This window comes from Sturnira hondurensis, unplaced genomic scaffold (assembly GCF_014824575.4).
Source record: "Sturnira hondurensis isolate 20B ecotype Veracruz unplaced genomic scaffold, ASM1482457v3 Scaffold0021143, whole genome shotgun sequence".
NCBI classification, from domain to species: Eukaryota; Metazoa; Chordata; class Mammalia; order Chiroptera; family Phyllostomidae; genus Sturnira; species Sturnira hondurensis.
Genome location: NW_028093774.1, coordinates 8329351 through 8352389, shown reverse-complemented (window position 1 = coordinate 8352389; position 23039 = coordinate 8329351). Strand labels below are relative to the sequence as shown.

At 45.1% G+C, this 23039-nt stretch overlaps 1 protein-coding gene across 2 annotated transcripts in view; it reads right to left on the bottom strand.

Annotated features, from left to right (window-relative positions):
- The window catches only part of RPS6KA5 (ribosomal protein S6 kinase A5), a 134623-nt gene extending 113563 nt beyond the window's left edge, over positions 1-21060 (bottom strand). For both annotated transcript variants that reach the window (XM_037031087.1, XM_037031088.1), the window contains exon 1: positions 20738-21060. In XM_037031087.1, coding sequence (XP_036886982.1) covers positions 20738-20852 — 115 coding nt within the window. In that variant the 5' untranslated portion in view covers positions 20853-21060. The remainder of the gene's footprint in view (positions 1-20737) is intronic.
- Positions 21061-23039: the final 1979 nt, after the last annotated feature.

Here is a 23039-nt window from a genome sequence, read left to right as displayed (position 1 = left end):
CTTGGCTGAATCACAGGGCACCCAGATATTCGGCCAAAAACTATTCTGGGTGCTTCCATGAGGGTGTTTTTTGGACAGGACTAATATTCAAAGTGGGGCAGAGTGGACCCTGAGGGCACAAGTCAACCACGTGACGAAGTGGCCCAAACGCCATCAGTCCCCACCCCTGCTCTCACTGCCTGCACGCTCCCGGCTTGTACCCACAGCCTCATGAGGGATTCTCTCAGATCAAAGGACAGAAAAGACAAGACTCAGGCCGGGTTTACAGATGGTTCTACACCCCAGGAAAGCACCACCCAAGAGCAGCCAGTCATGAGCGTACTGCTCCTTGCTGGGATGTCCCTATAGGACAGTGGCAAGGGAATCATGTGACCGGTTTCAGAAATGAAGACCGCAGTTGTCATGAATATTTCTTATTGCATTTTGTTATAAATAGGCTTGTGCGTGTATGTGTATGTGACAAGTATATGTGTTCTCTTCCTTTTCTTTCCCATGTCACGTAATATATGATGTATTAATTTTATATGACAGTATTTAAGTTACAGAATAACAAGGAGAAGAGTGAGAATCACTCAAGAACTTTTAAATCTTACTGGCAAAAGGATGAGTACATGCATGGGATGACTTTAGATGGGTGAACTAGCAACGACTCCTACGGACAGGCAGGTAGGGCCGAATCACTGAGGACTTTGAAGGACAAGCTACGTAAGACCTAGCGATTTCATCCTCAAAGGTGCAAAGGTAGCATGATCAAGGAAGAGGAGAATGTCTGGGCTTCAGGTGAACTCAGTTTAGAGCTCAAACTCTACCACTCACTAAAGCTACACAGAGAAATTATTCTTACCACACTATGCCCCAACCTGTGATTGGGTAGATGGGCGGAGGGGTGGAATGGTTCATGCATCGATGGAAAGGTGGATGCATGCATGCATGCACAGATGGACAGGTAGTCTGGTAGACACAAGGACAGTCTCTCTCTCTCTCTCTCTCTCTCTCTCACACACACACACACACACACACACACACACACAGTACTTACCTGAGCCTGGATTCATCCCAAAAGCAGAGCATCAAAATTATTTGTACGTTGACAGGAGAAGTAAAGGACCAAGGAGGGTGAAATTGGAAGGGAGCATGAGCCGGTAAAAGGTACCTCATTCAGATGCTCACTGCTATGGGCAAGTGGAGCTCAAATCTTGCCAAGACTCCCTAAGGAATGGCTAGAAAACTCTTAGAATTACCTGTGCAAAGACAAGAAGAAGCATTTCTCCCTTGGCTCCTGGCCCCTAAGTTGAGCATGAACTTCCAGGCACCTAGGCTGAACTCGCCTCTGTGCCCACTTACCTGTGTTTCCTGCTGACTGGGCCTTGGAGAAGCCCTGGAGCAGAAAGGGAATGATGTGCAGTGAACATACTTGAGACAAGACACTGTCGGGGCAAAGTGAGCCAAAGCCTGCATGGACGTTTGAAGAGAATTTAAGGTGGAACTTAACAGGCACCTGCCAGAATAAAGCTCAAACTTCCTTCTGCCTCTGTCATTAGATATACGTGTATCAAATCATTACTCTGCACACCTTCAACTTACACAATGGTGTAAGTCAATTATATCTCAACAAAGCTAGAGAAGAAGTAAACTGGTCGTTCAGTCTTCGAGGAGGAGCCAGCATAGCCATCACACAACGGTGACAGGAAGGAGCTCATCTGCACTCCAGGGATTCACTATGCTTCTTGTCGCTTCCACGCCTGATGAGTAACGCCAAAGAGGCATCCAGAGAGACCACAGTCCAACAAGAGCAAGGTAACTGAAGACACAGATCCCTCAGAGGCGGTCTTATTCATACAAGTCAGGTGACATCCTGGCTGGCTGTCCACCTTTCTGGGCCCAGCGCTGCCACAGAGCTCTGCGGGTCAGGGCACACCGAGTGCCCTCGGCTCATCATGGTAATACTACGCACCTTGCTCCTGCTGGTAAGTACCACCACCCTGGCCTCTGTACTCCAGAATCCCACCATTTCTATGAATGCTAGGGAACCCGGCTCCACGGAAGTACCACCCATCAACCCCATCCTGTTTCCCTTCACCACTGCGTTCAGTATTACCCTAGGGAATGAAGTGTGTGCTCTGAACCCTCCTAAGCAACCTGGTCGAACAGTGTTCCCCAGTCGCATATAATAAATCCACCCTCACAGTCTCTATTCTCTGAAATGTTTTACCTTGACACTCTGCCAAAGCAATTCTTACAGGTCTGCTTAATCTACTGTAAGTCATAGTCATGCCTAAGCAACCATCTCGGGCCCTGGCTGGTGTAGCTCAGTGCACTGAGCTCGGGCCTGCGAACCACACAATTGTGGTTCGATTCCCAGTCAGGGCACATGCCTGGGTTGCAGGCCAGTTCCCAGCAGGGGACGCATGAGAGGCAACCATACATTGATGTTTCTCTCCTCATCTCCTTCCTTTCCCCTCTAGAGATAAATAAATAAAATCTTAAAAAAAAAAAAAAAGAAACCATCTCAGCAGTATATTAGGGCCAGGTTACTAGGACATCGATGCCTGAGATATGAAGAGTGCCCCCATGTTAGGAAGTTCTCCCCTGCACAGCCTTGTTATTCTGCCACTCCTGGTCCCACCCCTTCCAATCCACTCGCCTGCAAGTTCCTCCCGTTCCTATCAGTACATATCTGACCAGGTCCTGGAATTATTTGCCTGAGCACCTCCTCCCACATGCTGAGACTGTGTCTAGCTATCATTCTGGAAGGAAAAGGGGTATGGTGGTGGGGCAGAGCAAAGGAAGACAAGCACCATCTTGTGAGACACCCACTGCAATGCAATCTCTGCAGGGTGTGCAAACACGGGAAGGCTGTTCTCTCCTAACAAGGCACTGGCTCCGCCTGTCCCCAGGACTCCAGAAGATTCAGGAGTTCCAGATTCTCAGGCTCATCCACCCAGACGTGCCCACCTGACATCTCGGGGTCCTACTCATTCCACACGAGGTCCCCGACTTTGGCCCTTAACACGTATCAAGGATCTGTAAGAAAGGCAGAACCACCACGAGCGGTACAGAATAAGGTTTGACCTCCCACAGCTATGGAGCCCACAGCTGTGGGAGTCAGGTGAATTGTCTGGGTAAGACTGTCACTTCTGCATGCAGGCCTGGGCCTGAAGACAGCAGAGCAAGCAGTCGGAGGGGTCGACATGGAGTGGGAAGAAGCGAAGATAAACTGGGATTCCAAAGACCAGCCAGAGCCCATGGAGACAGATGGGAACCCACGTCTGTCTCTCGCTACCTCATGCCTCCAACTTCAGTGACGTGGGGGACCCGCAGGAAAGCCGCACACATTGGCCCAGGATTCTGAGGGGCTGATGGTAGTGATCCAACAGGAGCCGGAAGAGCCGCAGGCCTGGCTAAAGGGCCGTGCCCACAACACGGCATGGCGGGCCAGCAGTAAGTGTGTGGGAGCGGCCATGGGGCTTAGTACCAACCTTCACGGGGAAACTGTCGTGGCTGCTGCTTCACTTCTGCTTTCTAAAGCTCACTCAAAATGTCTCTTGTGGCCAGTGCTAACGCAGAACCCAGAAGAGAGTTCTGGAAAATTCCAGTTTAGCTCAGTTGACATAGTACAAATCCACACAAGATATACAGCTCTTCCACTCTTAAGATTAAATCTGGGTGCCCTGACCGGTGTGGCTCAGTTGGTTGGGTGCCACCCCGCAGGATGAGGGGTCAACAGTTCGATTCCTGATCAGGGCACAAACCTGCGTTGCAGGCTGGTCCCCGGCTGGGGACATGCAAGAGGCAATCGGTTGATCTTTCTCTCGCACATCGATGCTTATCTCCCTCTTTCTCCCTCCTTTCCCCTCTCTCTAAAAATAAATAAATAAAAATAATTTTTTTAAAAAAGATAAGATCTGGGCCTGTTTTTAAGCACCGGCAGTCCTATTGTTGCAAGTAACTGGACCTTCTCCAACGCTGCCACAGAACCCCTCTCCCCATGCGTGCCCTGCACCGAGCGCTGCTTGGCCCAAGCCTGTTATTCTCTTGGCTACAAGCCTCCTGGAGGAAAAAGAGGTCAGTCAACTTGAGTCCGTACAATCACCATTGTCCGCATACCACTCAAGTCCCAGAATTATCACATAACCCAACCCCCACCTTCCATTCAGTGCCAGCCCCAGTCCCCGCAGGGGGGAGGGAGCCTCAGCAATTGTCTGTCACACATGCCGGGGTTATCACCATCCCTGCCACCAGCAGTGGTGTCCTTGCTGCAGTCTCGCCAGCCGGTGATCCACTCTGTTTCAAGAGCCATTTCTGCTACTACCCATCTTAGCTGGGACTCATGTGCCAGCAACTTGTCTGGAAGGTAACCCCAGTGAGAAGGTGTGAGGAAGAGCTCAGGAGACTGAAACTGGAAAGAAGGAAAAGCCAGAACAAGGATGCACGATCACCTCAACTCAATCTGGACCTTTTGAGGGATGTATACAATGCCTGTCAGGATTTTCTCTTCTGGTCTAGGATCAAGACAGAGAAGCATTTACTACCGACTCCCATCCTCCATCAGCTGGGAGTTGCCCCAGTGGGACACGAACACCTGCCTCTGGGGTGTGCACCTGGACTTGCCGAGCCAGCTCGCTCCAGTGGCCCAAACCTTGGAGTCGGAGCCAAAGCCCTGGGGCAGAAAGTGACAAACATGCAGCAGGCGTGCTTGGAATTAGATGCCATTAATCTGAAGCAAGTGGATGCCCACGATGAACTAGCACTGCCGCAGCTGGACCCTGGAGTGAAGCAGATGGACAGTGAGCGTGTGCCCCAGGGGTGTCACATGCAATACCAATCACCTAAGTGTGTCATAAGAATTAAATGAGACACACAAAATGCTTGGCAGAGTACCGAATACACAAAGCGCAATAAATGACAGCGCCTACCACTAGGTCAGACACTGAACTAAGACGGTGTCGTGGTAACGGTGAACAAGAAGCAGATAAAGGAGGCAGTTCAGAGTTATACTTGACAGAACTGAGACAGCAAACTGGTGGGCAGGGAGAATGCAAGGTGGAGGAAGGGCCTGGCAGTGTGGAGACAGGTAGTGACACTGGACAGTGACACCGACAGTGACCGACAGTGGCAAATGCAAAAAGCTGGAGGAAAAAACACTACTCAACATGAGAGGGCAGGGTGCCAGTGGGCTCTCCCAAAGTTACGTTCAGTAGATGGTTGGAAATGACTGATAAAAATTCAAGAAAGAGATCTAAGTAAAGAGAGACACCTGGATGGTAGTTCAAACCATGACAGTATTTGATGCCCCAGTTAACAAGGAAAGATGGTGGACACGGATTAGCAACAGTTAAGGGACAAGCAGAGGGTTGAGGGCCAGTGAGAGAGGGAGACGGGACAGTCAGTGACAGGGAACCAGGAGGAAGACCAGTGTCCCTGGGGGGAGGAAGGACAGGACCAGCATCTGAGAACCAGCTGCTCTGAAGAGGCTACGTGAGATTAAACGGCGGTGCTCCCACCGGTTAGGACGACAGGGAGACATCAGTCATTTTAGAGAGAACAGTTCCCGTGCAGTGACTGAAGTGGAAGCCTGATGTCACAGCGCATCAGAGTGAATGACAGGTAAAGGGGCAGAAATAGCTGGTATAAATGGCTCTTTCAAAAATCGGTGAAAAGGAAAAACAGCAAAAAGTAGATGGCCACAGACTTTTTTTTCTTAACAAGACTCAGCTGCATTTGTGGTAAGACGAGTTTGAGAACCAGGGAAAGGGGAGAAAAAAAACATGAAGTTCTCAGAGGAAGTGGAAGGTTTCAAGAGATGGAAGAGTACAACCTGACTCAACCATCTTTACTTAATACATTGAGATTTGTTTTTAATATACCAACTAGGAAATACGTATTTAGCATCTAATTTATTGGGACCAACCTAATACAGTTATAAACTTTAAACTTACAACACTATTTCTTTTCTCACTGAACCTTACAAAAACATAAGCTTCTTGGGCTAATTTAGTTTCAGTCAAAAGGTGACAATGGTATGCAGTGAGAAAAAACCCTCCCTCTGCTATTTTGGCTTTCTTTCTTTTTGGCGGGGGGTGGGGGGAGCACATTATTTATAAAACAATTTACCAGATAAGCTCTAATTTAGGGGTTACCCAGAATAGTTTGGAGAGTACATATATAACTCTGAAATCTAAAATCTTGAGCCCCAGTCTGCAGGCTCCAATTAGCTCCATTCTAGAAAATAAGCTTGAAAATGAGCTAAACAGCTAGCCCATTAGGTTCCTTTCAACTGCCAGGTGGTAAGCTATTCCGAAGCTGTTCAGATCTGTGGCTGGGCCTCAAACCACATCTCCGGACAGCCCTCTGCTAGAGGCAGAACACAGGTAAAGTTAATGTCTGTGTGCTTTGAAACGATGCTGCCCACTTTTCTCTACGGCCAGGGTCACTCACCCACAAGCCTCACAGCACTTTTGGTGTATAAAACAGCATGTTTACTTATCCAACTGATTTTGGGATTACATGATTGAGCCAATGTGAAAACTGAGTCAATAAGAAAATGAATGCATCTAAAGCACGAACAAGCAGCCTTTTTTCTCCAATATGTGTACCAAATAAATTTAACTGAGAAGAACTGAACTAAATAGAAAACACTTCACAAAGAAGAAAGAGAACATTATGCTTACTAAGAATTCTGGCACGATCTGGAGAACACGTGCAGGGAGCTGACCTCTGTGGGGGCGCAGGCATGGCGGCGGCTATGCCTGGAAACCTCTCTGGAAGGTGTTCTACAACATTCTAGAGTTTTGCCTTGTGGCACGTAAATTTTGTGTCAACTTGTGTGTTTTTCTCTAGATAAGACTTTAAATAAAAAAAGATTTTATTTATTTGTTGTTAGAGAGAGGGGAAGTGAGGGAGAAAGAGAGGGAAACATCGATCAGGGTGGACTGTTGCACGTGTCCCGACCAGGGATCAAACTCACAGCCTAGGCATGTGCTCTGACCAGGAATCAAACCAGTGGCCCTTCACTCTACAGGACAATGCCACCCAACTGACCACACTGGTCAGGGCCACAGCTAAGACTTTTAAAATGCCAGAGTAACAATTTTTTTAAAAGAACAATAAAGCTATTTTTTCTTCTTGAATAATGAAGTGCCTTTTCTTCACAATTCATAGAAAGGGGGGGAATCCATAAGCTCAAATCTCCCGTATCTTCCCGCCCCCAAATACACAAATGCATCGTATCCTCTCCACCCTCCCTCCTTTAACCCCAGAAACAGTGAGCCTCCTCTTATCAGAGGCCAATCCCCCCAAACACCCCATCCCCGCGGCCCCCTTGTCAGGGACCCTGACGCCATCCCCTCGTCTGTGTAGGTTCGGTCTCTCTCTCTCTGTCGTGGATCCAGACGAGTGGTATTTAAGCACGTTCTCCTACCACTCATCTCAGTAACAAATAACAACACCTCCACCTCCAAACCCCACGTTCGTCTCTGGCTAAGCTCTCTAATCCCCTCCAGAACCAAGTCTCTCAAAAGTTATCTTCGCTTGCATCCACTCCTCAACCCATTCCAGTCTGGCTTCTGCCACCAAACCTCCACCGAAACTGCTCTTGACAAGGACAGTAGCTGATCAGTCCAACCTGACAAACACCCCGTGAGGTGCTTCTCCCCTTGGCTTCCACACCACCACAGCATTCCAAGGTTTTCTCCTGGTTTTTCTTCCGGCTGTTGTGTGGATTAAATGAGTTGATGGAAGCACCTCCTAGGTAACACGTAGTAAGCTTTCATTATCCATGATTACTACTGCCATACATGTCCATTAAAATATGTCAAAGACAACTCAAACTTTGTATAAAACTGGATCCTTTCTTTTCTACCTGTCCATATGCATCCCCCCTGGATTGCCACCTGTGAATTCTAAGGCAGAATCCTAAGATGACCCCAAAGACCCTCTGCCTGACTTCCTGCCCTTGAGTGAGTGAATATAATAAGACCACTCTGGTGATAAAGGGGGTTTGCACATGCAATCAGACATAATTAAGGTCCCAAATCAGCTGACCTTATGAGAGAAAGATTACCTAGGCTGACCTGACCCAACCACCTAAGGCCGGGAAGTCAGGGAAGGAAGTCTAGAAGTCGGAGAGTCAAAGCCTGAGAAGGATCCCAGGAGGACTTGCCCCCACCCCTCCACCCACCGCTGGCCTGAAGATGGAGGAGCCAAATGAGAAGAAATGCCAAGGCCTGGAGGAGCTGGCAGAGGACCCCACGGACAGGCTGAGGACCGCAGGAGCCAGCACACGCCAGCTGCAAGAAGGGGCTTGGGAGTGGGCTCTGCCCAGAGCCTCTGAGACGTGAACGCCGTCTGGCTGCCGCCTTCCTTTCAGTCATGACGTGAGAACTTCTAACCTACTGGGCTGTTAGCTAATAAATGGGTGCTATTGTAAGCCACTAAGTTTGTGATAATATGTTATGCAGCAAAAGGAAATAAATATACCATCTGAACAAATAGCACTTTTGAACATATTTGTTCCAGCCAGAAAGTCCCGTATCAATGCAACACCAAATTCTGTTGATTCTACCTTCTAAACACATCTCAAATATATTCACAACTCTTAATTTCTAACTGTTACTTCATCCAAACCTGAACTTCTGTTAGGCAGTAGCCTAACTAATCTCCCTCAATTCAGTCTTCTCTCCTGTTCTCCTCGCAGCAATGAGGAGTCATTCTTCACAATGCAAAACACTTCTCCATACATCCTTCAACCGCTTGACACGGCACACTCAGGCCAATGCCTGAGCGCCTCACCGTAGTCTAAAGAACCCTGCATGAAATAGCCCTGGCTTCTTTTTCGGACCTGTTTCCTGTGATTCCCATGCCTGCACACGACAGTCAAGCCACAGAGGTCTTTCCTCCTGTGACCCCGGTGTGCCGAGCCATCTCCTCTACAGGACCATCTGTGTCGCCTTCTTCAGCAGAAATGCTTCATTCCCCACTAACCGCCCCATGATAGCAAAGCCATCACCTGCACATCACTGCCTAGATGCCGTCCCTCGGCCCTCATTCGAGGCTGGTTCATCCTGTTAGACTCTCTCACAGAACCTGTACTTTTCACAGCGTTATCGTAATTGCCTTCATACAGTTAACTGTACGATTACTTTCTTAAGGTCTTTCTGTTAGATATATAGTTTACTTAGGGTGGAAGCCATGTCTAATTTGTTCCCTGCTAAAACCCAGCATTTGGCACAGTGCCTGAATTCAACAAATCTTTGGATTAAAAAACTGGCCACCTAACTCATACATGGCAAAATTCAAAGTTACCACTTTGATATGTGCATGGCCCCATTACATGCGTCCCAATCTAGCCCTAATTAGGGTGTTTCCTAACACACGAATGACCTTCACACCTAAAGGGAAAGCAGGGTCAAGTTCATGAGAAGGGGGTATTGCAGATCTACCTCTAAGATTTGGTATTCATGTCCACTTAATATAGTATCAAATTAGATATGAAGCAAACCATTATCCTTACTACATATTTTAAATAGCTTTTCCTCTAAGAAAAACAGACAAAACTCCACTCCAGATTATTGATGGGTTAGAGGACACAGTGCTTTAGTTGACTAGATTTTCCAGGTAACAGTGGGATACCCCAATAACGTAGAAAACCATAGACCTATATGCGATCTCTATTTCTCAGCCACTCAACTTCTTTGCACGCCTCTATTCTACTGATGTCTCTCTACGTATTTTTTAAAACCAAAGGTGCTATTAATTGGAGACCTCACTTTTTTCCTTTTTTTGAAAAATATAAAAATAGCACAAACAACATATGATGGAGATTTAAGAAGCAAAAGACTGAATAGAAAATCAAGTGTCTTCCCATTTTTCCTTAGTATTTACGGTATATATATATATGTATTTATTTAATTCTATATTTATCTAATCCCTACCTTGGTCCAGAAAATATTTAAGGCAAATTACTTGGATTAACTACAGCATACCAAAAGAAGAAAGAAGGATAGAAAGTACAGAGACAAGAAATGGTACTGGGAAGAGGCTCGAGATGCATGCCAGACCACAATTTCATGTGGCGTGGGCCTGACAGTCGAAGCTTTCTGGCCACCAACTTGATAAAAGCGACCCACGTCAGAGGACCCCTACGAGACACAGAACAGCTGGTCAAAAGCGGCTGAGCTAGGCTTGGTACCAAGATCAGAAAGGAATGTCTTCTTGGATTCCTGAGCGGGGACACCATTCTACTTCTGAGCACAACACTCGTTACGCTTTTTCACGAAAATAGTGGTTTAAATAACTGACTGCTTCACATTATTGTCATACCCAGTTACCCAGGCCCGGGGTAAAATTGCCTCTTGGTTTACCCAATCTTAAGCAAGATGTGTTAGGTTCCTATTGTTGCTGCAAGAAAGTAATAAACTTCATGGTTTAAATCTGTTTTCTCCCAGTTCTGAGATCAGAAGTCTGAAACTGGGTTTTGCGGAGCTGAAACCAAGGGGGCAGAGCTGTGTTCCTCTCGGACGCTCTCAGGGAATGTCTGTCCTCAGCCTCTAGAGGCTGCTCCTATTTCTTGGCTCACGGCCCCTCCCGAAATGGCAACACTCCAAGCTCCCTCTTCATCACGTCTTTCCCTCCCTCTGCTTCCTCCTTCACGTCACCTTCTCTGACTCCGACCCTTCTGCCTCCCTCTTTGTAAGCACCCTGTGTTCACACTGGGCCCACTCGGATAGCCCGGGGTACCCTTCCCATCTTAAAATCCCTAACTTAACCACCCCTGAGAGGTCTCCCCACCAAGTAAGGAAACATTCACAGGTTTCAGGGTCTGCACCTAGACACTGATGCAGTGGTGCGGGTGCCTCTGTTCAGCCTTACACATACGACTTCATCAGAGACTGTCCGCAGCTACCTAACCTGGAAGAATGGGGTTAGAAAATAAGCACCGTAAGACCTAAATCTACATAATCAGAGTAAAAACACAAATGGAGAACAATCGAAAAAGTTTTTTTAATCAAAAGTTAATCATAGAATTCTTTTAAGTATAAGTTCACCTTCTACACTCCAAGTAATGTAATACACTACAAAAATCTTATTTACACAACTTTTTGCCAGGAACACACTGATTATATAAAAAGAAGCACACCTACATAAAACTTGTGTGAAATAAAGCGACCGCAACACCAAGTACTGTACTAAAAATCGGGACGTTTGCCTCCTCATTCTCCCTGAAGTCACGAGAGGGGACGCCTCCTGAAATTTTTTTAAGTGAGAAAGCCACCTCACTTACAACTTTAGAAATATATAAAGTCCAGAGCATTTGCATGTTTTTCAGACAAACAGCTACACCTGAACCCAAAGGGGAATTGCTGGAGACAAAAACAACAAGGGCAAGATTCTATTTCAGACCCTATTCATCTCCCCCAGCATGGAAGAGGTATGCAGGGGTGCCCCACCTTTGAGGGACGCACGCAGAGCAGCGGTTTTCACCTGGTGTGCCGCGGCAGGCGCCCTGGTGCCCCAGGAATTTTTAAAACATTCAATACTGCACGTGACTATTTAGTCAGGGGCACTGACCTCTTTTCCCCTTATATTGTCAAATTTAAAAAACGTCAATGGCCTGTTAGGGTGGGCGGGGATAGGAGGAAGCTCCGGCTGGACTTTGCCAAGACGGACATCCTCACAGTAACCTGAGTCCGAGGAAGAGACCACCAATGCTGTATTGCTGCTTTGTTCAGAGGGCACCAATCTCCAGCTCCCACGGGGAGCCAACAAAAATAAAATCCCACGACATTCCCTGCTTGGGTGCGACTTCCCTGGCCTGATTCTGCAGACCAGGGAACCTCGCCCGGGGAACACAAACCCCAATAAAGCCCTTTATTGCCTGACTTTGTGGCTGAGTGGCATTTCTTTCTCGGCGGAGCCTAAGAAAACCTTTTTTTTTAAATTTATTTATTTAACTTTAGAGGGGAAGGAGAGAGGGAGAGAAACATCAATGTATGGTTGCCTTTTGTGCGTCCCCTGCTGGTAGTTAGCCTGCAAGGAACCGGCTTGCAACCCAGGCATGTGCCCTGACTGGGAATCGAACCGCGATCGTCTGGTTCGCAGGCCCGCGCTCACTCCACTGAGCTACGCCAGCCAGGGCAGAAAACCTTTCATTGCCAATATAACAAGAGCCATCCGGTGCAAATGAATCAACATGATAGCTATTTTTTTTGTCAGATTGGCAAAAAACGTATTTTGGGGTGTGCTGCAGGATTTTAGTACTTAGTTTACATGTGCCATGAGATGAAAATGGCTGGAAAATCGCGGTCAGAGATCTGAGAATTGTCAGGAGCTCAAAGGAGGCGACTGACGACGCCTCCCTCTGACTTTGGGACTGCCATCTCCCAACAGTGGGTTTCACAGTGAGGCTGCAGTCCACACGTGATATCACTGTGCTGGATGGTCCCTAGAGGAGTTTTTACCAAGCATCGGCTCTTCTTTCGATCCTGCCCACCAACCCGCCCATGTGTCCAGGAAGCCGAGGTTTCATATTCTGCCTTGCTTTGGAGTGAAAGTTGGCAAAGAACTGGAGGTCTGATACAACAGGAGACACGCCACCTGAGAAGGTTTCCCTCCTTCGGACCACAAATACAAAATATACCCGACTCCCCCATGACTTAAGGGCTGAGATACCACCTCCTTTGCCCAAATAGATCATTTGCTTAATCTCTAAAACGTGTGATAAAAAGTTACGGGACTTTTTTATCTTAGTTCTAGCCTCTAGGGAATTAAGCTAGTATACTATCAATAACCTATTTATAGTTTTAACCTTCTTATTGTAGCCTATAAAGCTAAAGATAGAGCACAAGTTCTGCCTACACTTCTCAAGGCAAGGCAAGTGTGAACAAATGGAAAAATACTATAAAAATATACACACAGGGACACAAATATATATTTATGCATGTATAAGAAAAAGAGAGTTGTGTTATTCTCATGGATAACTAAGAGTATCACTGAAATCTTTCACAGTGCCTTACTGTAGGAAAGTATTATGTTCCTAAAGAACTAATTATAAATTAAATTGTTATAAATGGAATCATATTTAAAAGGCGTCAGGGAACTGTTGTTTTCAGTGGGATTCAATCATAAATCCTATGGTAAAATAGAATTATCTTTTAAGGTAAATTGCTATTCCCGACTTTTGTCCATACCAAGATTTCCAAAGTAATTCCACGGAACATGAGGTCAATGCTGGTAAGTTCTCTGGATACAACTCAAGTCCAACACCGTTACTTTACGGATTAGAACACTTGGGCTCAGAAAGGTGAAACGACCTGACCCAGGTCACACAGCACGTTGCAGGCAGAGCTAGAAATACAGCCCACCCCCGACCTCTGCCAGTCTTCACTCGGAAGACCCTAAGTGTGGATGCCAGCAACCAAACAGGTACGCTTTTCAAGTGGTAGCAAAACTCATCCAGCGTATTTGGGGGAAACCAGACAGAGACATCATAAAAAACAAAATAGTAACAAAATGTATCCCATGAATATAAACACAAAAATTTTCAACAAACACTAGGAAACTGAATCCATGATGGTGTATAAAAGAATTATGTACCATGACCAAGTGAAACTCACCCCAATAATGCAAGGCTGGCTTAACACTCAAAAAGGTAATTAATGCACCATATTGATGAAACAAAAAGAAAACTCATACAGTATATGCTACAGATGCAGAAAAACATAACAAAATCTTTTTGGTCTTTTCATGATAAAAACATCCAAACTAGTGAAAGAAGGGAACTTCCTCAATCTGATACAGAGCTTCTATGAAAAACCTGCTAACCTCATGTTTAACAGTGAAAGACTAAAGCTTTGCCCCCAACATTAGAAACAAGACGAGGAAGCCTCCTCTCACCATTCTATTGAACAGTGTGCTGACGGTTCTAGCCAGAGCAGGTAGGCAAGAAAACTAAGTGAAAGGCATGTGGATTGACAAGGAAGAAGTAAAACTATCTCTATTTTCAGATGACATAATCTTGCAAATAAAAAATCCTAAAACAGCCACTAAAAAACTAATAGAACTAAACTAGTTGAGCAAGGCTATAAGATACAAAATTAATACACAAAAATAAACAGTATATAATTTACAATTAATAATCCAAAAATCAAATAAAAAATAATAGTTTATTTTATAAAGCATCAAAACAAAATAAAATACTTAGGAATAAATTAACAAAAGCAATGAAAACTTACACTCTGAAAACTACAAAAGGCTGTTGAATGAAATGAAAGATCTCAATGAACAGAAAAACATTCCATGTTCATGGGTCAGAAGACTTAACATGGTAAGTTGGCAATACTCTCAAAATTGATCTATCGATTCGATATAACCCCTATCAGAATCCCAGGTGGCTTCTTTGCAGAAATTAAGAAGCCGATCCTAAAATGTACGTGGAAATTTATTTTGTACGTGGAGACAAAACAAAATATTCTGTTATTCTATTTCAGAATAGCCAAGAATCTTGAAAAAGAAGAACCAGGGTGGAGGACTCACCCTCTCCGATTTCAAAACTGACCAAAAAGCCACAGGAGCCACGGCAGTGTAGTACTGACATGGGACTGACGTGGAGATCAGTGGAGTCAAACTGGACTCCGTACGCCCCTGGTCCATTCATCCTGACAAGGGTGCCAAGACAATAAAATGGGGAAAGAACAGTCTTTCGACAAATAGATCAAAACCTAAATGTAAAAGCTAAATCCAGACTCTTAAAAGAAAACAAAGGCATAAATCTTTACAACCTTGGATTAGTCAATGACTTCTTTGGTACAACACCAAAAGTACAAGAAACAAAACAAAAAATACTAGGTTGGCCAAAAAGCTTGTTTTTCCCCCATAAGATCGCTCTGGTAGTGCTTAGTTGTCTTCAATTTTATTTGAAACAATTTTGTTAGATTTAATTGTGACAGCTGTCACATCAGTGTGTATTTAAAAAGAACATAGCATCCCTGGCTGGTGTAGCTCAGTGGATTGAGCGCGGGCCTGGGAACCAGATGATCGCAGTTCGATTCCCAGTCAGGGCACATGCCTGGGTTGCAGGCCAGTTCCCGGCAGGGGCTAATTCCCAGCAAGGGATGCACGAGAAGCAACCATACATTGATGTTTCTCTTCCTCTCTCCTTCCCTTCCCCTCTAAAGATAAATAAATAAATATTTTTAAAAAAGAACTTAACAAAATTAGTGAATTTAAATATCCATTTTAATATCGAAGATGAAGAAAATAAGCAACATTGTCAGCATATTATGCTTTATTATTTCAAGAAAGGTAAAAACACAACTGAAAAGCAAAACAGATTTGCACAGTGTGTGGAGAAGGTGCTGTGACTGATCAAACGTGAGAAAAGCAGTTTGCGAAGTTTTGTGCTGGAGATTTTCTGCTGGACGATGCTCCGCGGTCAGGAAGATCAACTGAGGTTGATAGTGACCGAATCAAGGCACTAACTGAGGACAATCAACGTTATACAATATGGGAGATATCAGACATACTCAAAACATCCAAATCAATAAAGTTATTGGTGAAAATGAAAAATGTATCTTATTTTGCAGAAGAAACTAAATGGACTTTTTGGCCAATTCAGTAATTTGGACTTCGTCAAAAGTAGTCTTTTGTGCTTCTGAGGATACCAACAAAAACCAAAAACAACCCACTTTACGAGAAAATATTTGCAAACATACAGGGTGGGGCAAAACTAGGTTTACAGTTGTTCACATGAAAAATAATACAATAATTAATAAGCAACAACACAAGAATAAAGTCTGCGTTAAGCGTACTCACAACAGTAAATCTACTGTGCCCCACCCTGTATTTGTGAAAAGGGACTTGCATCTAGAATACATAAAGAATTCTCACATCCCAATAATTAAAAGACAAACAAACCAATCAAAAAATGTCCAAAGGATCTTACAAACATTTCCCAAAAGATATACAAATGCTCATAGGCAGGTGAAAAGATGCTCAATGTCATTAGTCATTATAAAAACACAAGTCAAAGCCACCATGAGATACCATTTCACACCCACCAGGATGGGTACAAGCAAAAAAACAAGTGCAGACGAGGCTGCGAAGAAACTCGAGGCACTGTGCACTGCCTGTGGGACTGTGGACTGGTTCGGCTCCCTGGAAAACTTATAAGCACAGACTTGCCATGTAATCCAGTAAATTTTACTCTTAGCATGTACTCAAGAGAAATAAACACATAGGTCCACACAAAAACTTGTACACAAATGTACACAGCAGCATTATTCACAAAAGCAGGTGAGAACAACTTAAATGTCAATCAGCTGATGAATGGATACACAAAATATGAGATCGCCATACCATGAAATACTAAGCGTCAGTTTAAAACAGGAAGTACCGGTACGTGCTACTGGGTGGATGGATCTTGAAAACACTGCGTTCAGCACAAGAAGCCGGTCATAAAAGAGCCCATGTTGTAAAATCCCACCACATTATACTGTCCCCAGGCAAACACGTGGAGAAAGTAGACCCAGGGCTTGGTAGGGCTGAGGATGGGTGGTGGGAACGTGGAGTGACTGATACAAATGGGTAAGACATTTCTTTTTAAAGCCATGGAAATGCTCTAAAACCAGACTGCGGTGATGGTTGTATAACTCTTTAAATATACTAAAATTCATTGAGTTGTGCACTTAAAACAAGTAGATGTTATGTTATGTAAATTACATGTCAAAAAAAGTTGTTTAACAGAACCCATACCGTGGCTTCCACCGTGCTCTCTCTCCCACCACTTGCCCTGGGGCAGCCAGCTGTTAAAACAGGAGGTCATTCTAGGAGTCCTATGGGGAGGTCCACGTGGCAAGGAACCAGAGCACCCTGCCAACCACACGGGAGTGAGCTGTCTTAGAAGGGGAACCTCCAGCCCCTTCACATGCCTTCAGGTGCCTTCAGTCCCGGCAAACATCTGGACCACAACCTCATGAGAGACCCCGAGTCAGAACTACCAAGTGAAGCAACTCCCACAGCCCTGACCCACTGAAATGACGTTGCTGTCTAAGCCACTGAATTCTCGGGTGAGCTGTTACACAACAGAAAGCCCCCTTCCTTGGCCCTCTTCTCAGTGTTAGGCTCTCTCTACCAATGATAGACACCCAAGGACATGTTTTCCCCAGCAACCCCTCCACTTCTAAGAGTTCAGTTTCTCCCCCCTCCACATTTACTGTCCTAGCCATCGTGTTAGTAGAACTCGACCCCATTCCCTGGCCTTGGCTGAATGATCCAAAAGAGGGCACTTGACGAGAGCCAGGCCAGTAGGGTCCATCCCCAAGATTTTTAATATCTGAAGCTAAGTAAAAGGCAGCGTCTCTCCAGTATCTGAAGCTGTGAGATGTAAAACTTGGGGTCTGTCAGCAGCCATGTTTTTCCCACATGGGAAAAGTTGGACAGCAGTGGAGAAGAATAAAGTTCTCACAAAGAGACAAAGATTCGGGATGGGAGGAGTATGTGAGTTTCTGTTCCAATGGGAACCCTGTCCTTTCATTGGCAAGACCTTATCTGTCTCACAACCCCAGCATCCAAAACAGCACTCAATGCTAAGAGGTAATGAAATACTTACCGAATAAATGAATGGCTACAATAACCCAGACCCTTCCAATAATACTCTCTTGTTTTTGTTGCTATTGTGCAACAGTTAAATTTGATTATTTGAAGCCTAGAAGTCCTAACCTCTTCTTCACTACTTTTATACTCTATTTAATCTTTTATACTCTATTTAATCTTTTATTATTAAACTTATAATAATGTATCCTAATACATTATTGGTTTAGATGGCCTCATTCCCTACTATCAGAGAGCAAAACATTTTCTTAGTCATTTTTGGTATTACCAGTATCATCTTGAAAACAAAGTGCTCAAGAAACGTATGTTTAACCGGTCTAATCAATTCTTTATCTTCATTTTTCAGCTTTTACAGTCACTCTCATCAACTTATCAACCTCCTACTAGCCAAGGTACAGGGAACACAATAAATTGTTGAACTTGGTCCTGAATTTTTATCCATTCAATGAATTAATTCAACAAATACATGAATACTTATATGCCAGAGGCTAAAAATGGCCAAGGTACATGGTCAACGAACAAGGACTCAAGAACCTTACAGTATAGCACAGACAAGTAAGCTGACTATACAGCACTTGTGTTCACTGTTATTATAGAGATACACATAGGCTGCTAAACAGCAGCAGGGGTTATGAGGATTTCACAGTCCACTTCAGAAGATACGTACAGAAAAAGACAACAGCCTGACAATGTGGCATAGCCTGAGTACACATGGATGATCTGTTTCCCAACTTACACTGAATTAATTCACACACTTTAAGAAAACATAACTGTTATGGAGTGATTTTCAGATCTACACTCAGTCAACATCTCCTGAGTGCTTAGTATGTGCCAAGCAACTCGCTTAGCACTTTTCCAACGGGAACTTACTAAATTTTCACATTTTGCAGATGAGAGAAGTTAGTGTGAAAGAGTGAAATGACTTGCCCAAGGCTATACAGCTAGTAAGTGGCAGAGTGGAGGCACAGAACGAAGTCCTCCATTCCATGTCCAGGTATCCGGTGCTACTTCAGTGCACACAACTGGAACAATTTCCATGTCCTTACATGGGACTTCTATTGCCTTTTCATTCATCCTGCGGCATACCACACAGTGTCAGGGCACAAAGGAGCAATCACCAACTGCTGGCTTGGTATGGCTATATGCTAGACCAAATTTTGGGGGGCCAGGGACCACTGTCAGAGCAGAGAACTGCAGTGCCTATTACAGCATCATGTGCCGACAGAAGCACAGCTGGCAGCAGGTGAGTGAATTTTTCAAGTTATTTTTTAACTGTTTTTGACCGTACATGGGGTCAGTTCCAGTGTTCAGCAATAAATCAAAATGACTGTTCATTTCCTTCTGACAGTTAACAGTACTAATGAATTCAGTATAATCTCACCATCCATCAGAAAAAAATTCTGAAATGCAAACTTAATGCTGATGATTCACACAGCATAGAAAGGGAAATAAAGCAGTACTCATTGTTTTCTACAAACTACCATTGTTTCAAAACCCAGAAACCAAGCAGTAGGTTGACTACTAATAACAAGTAAGTTGCTCTTTGGTCATTTAGCAAAAAGCTGCTTGTTGGACCATGGTCAATGGCTGAGGAGCACATGACTTTCAGTAGCTTTTGCTGTACAGAACAATCCTACACACAAAAATCAGTAAACTGTTATGCAACATAAGAAAAAGAAATTCAGACTCTCCACACCAGAAAGCACCTGACACTGAGCCTGGCACAAATGAAGTATTAATACTGAATAAATGCTTACTGAATAAAGAATTTAATGGCCCTTTGAAAACCTCAGTTGTCTATTAAATGAAGAGGGAAAAAAACATCCAACCAACCAAGACTACACAGGTTATGTTAGGAACTCAAAAAGATAATGGAGTAACTGGCTCACGATACATAAATTCACAATGACCAACGGCAAAAAACCACCAATGCTTAAAAATGTTGAAATAAGTAAGTAAGTAAGCGTGCATTTGACACCCTCTTAAACTAAGTCACCGCCCTGGCACTTAGTGGAACACTAACTGGCAATCAAATTAGAAATAACAAAAACTAAAAGAACCATGACAGGACTAACTTTAAAATCTGTTCAAAGCAGTAACAAGGTTTACTAGGCATACAGCTGAAACTTGCTGTATAAACTCTGTCCACTCCATAAAAGCATACCCCAATATGCTGACGAAGTTAAATCAAAAACCTTTATAAACGTTCACAACATTGAATAATAATAACAAAAAACCTATTAAAGTAGTAGCTGTTCAGAAATGAAAAAGAATCTCTAATATGAGACTGGGCTCCACAAATATAAACCTAAACTTAAACAATTAGTCCAAATAAGCATTTTCTGAAATGAACAACCCAGACCCACACGACGAATAAAGTAATTTGACTTGGGACAGCTCCAGCGATCTCAAACATTAGAACATCAACGCTCCAGCAGGCTAGTGAATGAGTCTCTTTTACCTCGAGCTTTAAATGTACAGAACCTTCGTTTCAAGGGACTTTTGAAAGAAATTTAAGGCCAAGTATAGTATTTCGTGGTAATTGAAAATAAAAGCACTCAGTCCCGGGAGCCCGCGATCCCTATTTACCTCACCGGAGACTGCACTCAGGATAGTCCACGGGACAGGCATCTTTTTTATACCTCGTACAGGACCCCAGCACCTTAGAGGACGATTCCACAAACCCCTACCGGGACCACCTCTAGGGAAGTGGAGGGGTGGAGATGCGAGTCACGCTCCAAAACAAAGCATCGTTCACCCCCACACTGAGAAAGGCACACCTTTTACCCCTAACAGGATGCAGTGACAGATGTGTCACCTGTGCGGGAAAGGGGGCCCGAAGACCTCCTTGCAGACGAGTGCCAATACGAGGCTGTCTGCTGCCCCAAGGGTCCCATCGCTCAGTTCCAGCCGCTCAATCCCCAGCTCTGGAAAACTTTCGGCCAGTTCCCTCTCTGCGCACCCCCACCTCTCAGGACCCCCTGGCTCCCGCCCCGCCCTCAAGGCCCGCCCCGGGTCCGCCCCCCGCGCCCACAGTCCGGCCCAGCGCCCCTGGCCCTCACGGACACCCGCGTGCCCTCGGGGGCGCGCCCCTGTGCCGGCCCAGCCGGCAGAGGGCGGGGTCGCTCACCCGTCCGCAGCTCGTGCTTGACAGTAAGGAGCTGCTCCTCCGTGGCGCTGCCGTCCCCACTGGTCCCCGCGGCGCCGCCGCCACTGCCGCCGCTGCTGCCGCTCTTCTCCTCCATCTTCTCCCTTTCCGATCCTGCGGGATTCCCCGAGGGGACCCGAGAGGCAGACGACACCCGGGCCCTCACAGCTCCCACCGCAGCCCCAGGAGCCGGGGTGCGGCAGCGCCAGAACTCGGACGCAGAGAAGAGTCTTTCCCGCTCTGGCCGCACTGCACGCTCCTCCGCCTTCCTCCCCCCCCACTCCAGCGGGCACCGCTAGTACCACTCAACCAAACTGCCCCTTGCTCCACCGCCTCCTCCCTCCAGCGGCTCCGCCTACCGCCAGCAAGGTACCAGAGCCATTTGAGCCGCCATCGCTTATTGGGCACAAGGCGCGCGCATCTATCAGTGCTCGCTCCCATTTGGCAATCCGCTCTGACGCTTTCAGAGCTGCCCCGCCCCTCTCCTCAAATTGTTGTTGCTTGGCGGGGAGGCAGGACAGGGAGGAGCGCGACTACTCCGATTGGACAGATTCGAGGTTCTGCTCCGCCTATTTCCTCTGGTGCGCACGCGCAGTCGGGACCTTCCCTCCTGGACCTCCCCGGAACGGTCACGCCCCTAGTCCCCCGGCTTCAATCTGTTAGTAAACAGTGTCTAGTAGTTGGGAAGTGCTCAAGGTCTGTGATTGGCTACTGCTGAAAGAGGCGGGAGGGCTGATTGGAACGTTTGGTCCGCCAATCACCGTGAACTGATGAGGGACCTGGAGGGAAACACTTACCGCGCACGTGTTTTCGGGACAAACCTGAGGGCCTTAGGTAGATGTACGTGGTTGGGTGATCAGCTGGAAGACAATGTGTGCCAAAAAGGAGTTACTTGCACTAGTGAGCCTCCAACAAGTTAAGTTTGTGCTTAAATACAGGTAGTTCTTGGCAAAAATTCACAATCCCAGCCCTCGATGAGGACTTGAAAAGGATAGACATTTCTGCTTTTGTGTAAGATTCATCCTAGATACCAAAAGGATATAGAGATGGAATACAACCTCTGCCCCTAAACAGCTTTCAGCAGAACATGAGAAAAACAGACATTCTGTGTATATACACAAAACTATAAATCAGAATTTGAAATAAAAGTCATACAAACTGTTAGAGAATCGCACAGATGGCACAATTATTCTCAGTAAAGGAGCTGGGGAAAGCTTTTTAGGGCAAGGAGGCATTTAAGATAACCAATTTAAAAGCTGGGTAAGATGGAAATACAAGCATATATTTCATAGAAAGATGGCAACTAAGACCATAAACCTGGAGATAAAGAAGGCAAGGATGGGTTAAGTGATAGTTAAGGCTGATGGAGTATGATGTAAGAGGTACAGCTGAAAAGGTAAGGTGTGGTAAAGCAATGGAGAACCTTGACTACCGAGCTAAGCAGTGCGGGTTTTGTTTAATTCAGGAAAGGGAGCCTCAAACAGTTACAACATCAAAGCTGTTCTCTTGGAGATGATTGAGAATGAACTGAAGGGAAGAGGAGGAGGAAGATAACCATAAAAATACAGTTCCAAGGATAGAATTTATGGGGGCCTAATTTCTGGCAGTGGGTATGAACATGAAGAAAATAAGAGGATTAAAGATGGACACTTGGACATAATTCACATAGAAACAGACTTTTAAATTAAATATGGATTAGGTCAGAAGTCAGCAAAAACTTTCTGCAAAGGACCAAATAATAAATATTTTGGGCTTTACTAACCGTGTGATCTCTTTCACAACTACTCAGCTCTACTATTGAAAGCTGCAAGTAAGCTAGTGGATATGGCTGTGTTCCAATAAAGCTATTTATGACATTGAAATTACATATTAATAATTTTCACGTGTCATAATATATTCTTATCTTTTGCAACCATTTAAAAATATAAAAACCATTCTTAGCTAGCTCTTGGGTCATTAAAAAAAAAAGCAGACAGTAGACCAGATTTGGCCTGCAGACCATAGTTTTCAGACTTGTGGGTTACATTGCCACAGAAGATAAAGCAGAGAAGCCTCCGCAGCCCCTTCAGGTTGCCCTCAGCTCCCTGGGCTTACCTACCCGGAACATTTTCCACTTTTTCATCTCACATAAACTAAGTACTAAACTTCTGCAGCACACCGAAAAATATATTTTTTGCCGATCTGACAAAAAAAAATAAGTAATTTTGATGCATTCATCTAGAATGGCTCTTGTTGTGCTGGCTGTTGTCATTTTTTCTTAATTTGACAATCAAAGGAAAAAGAG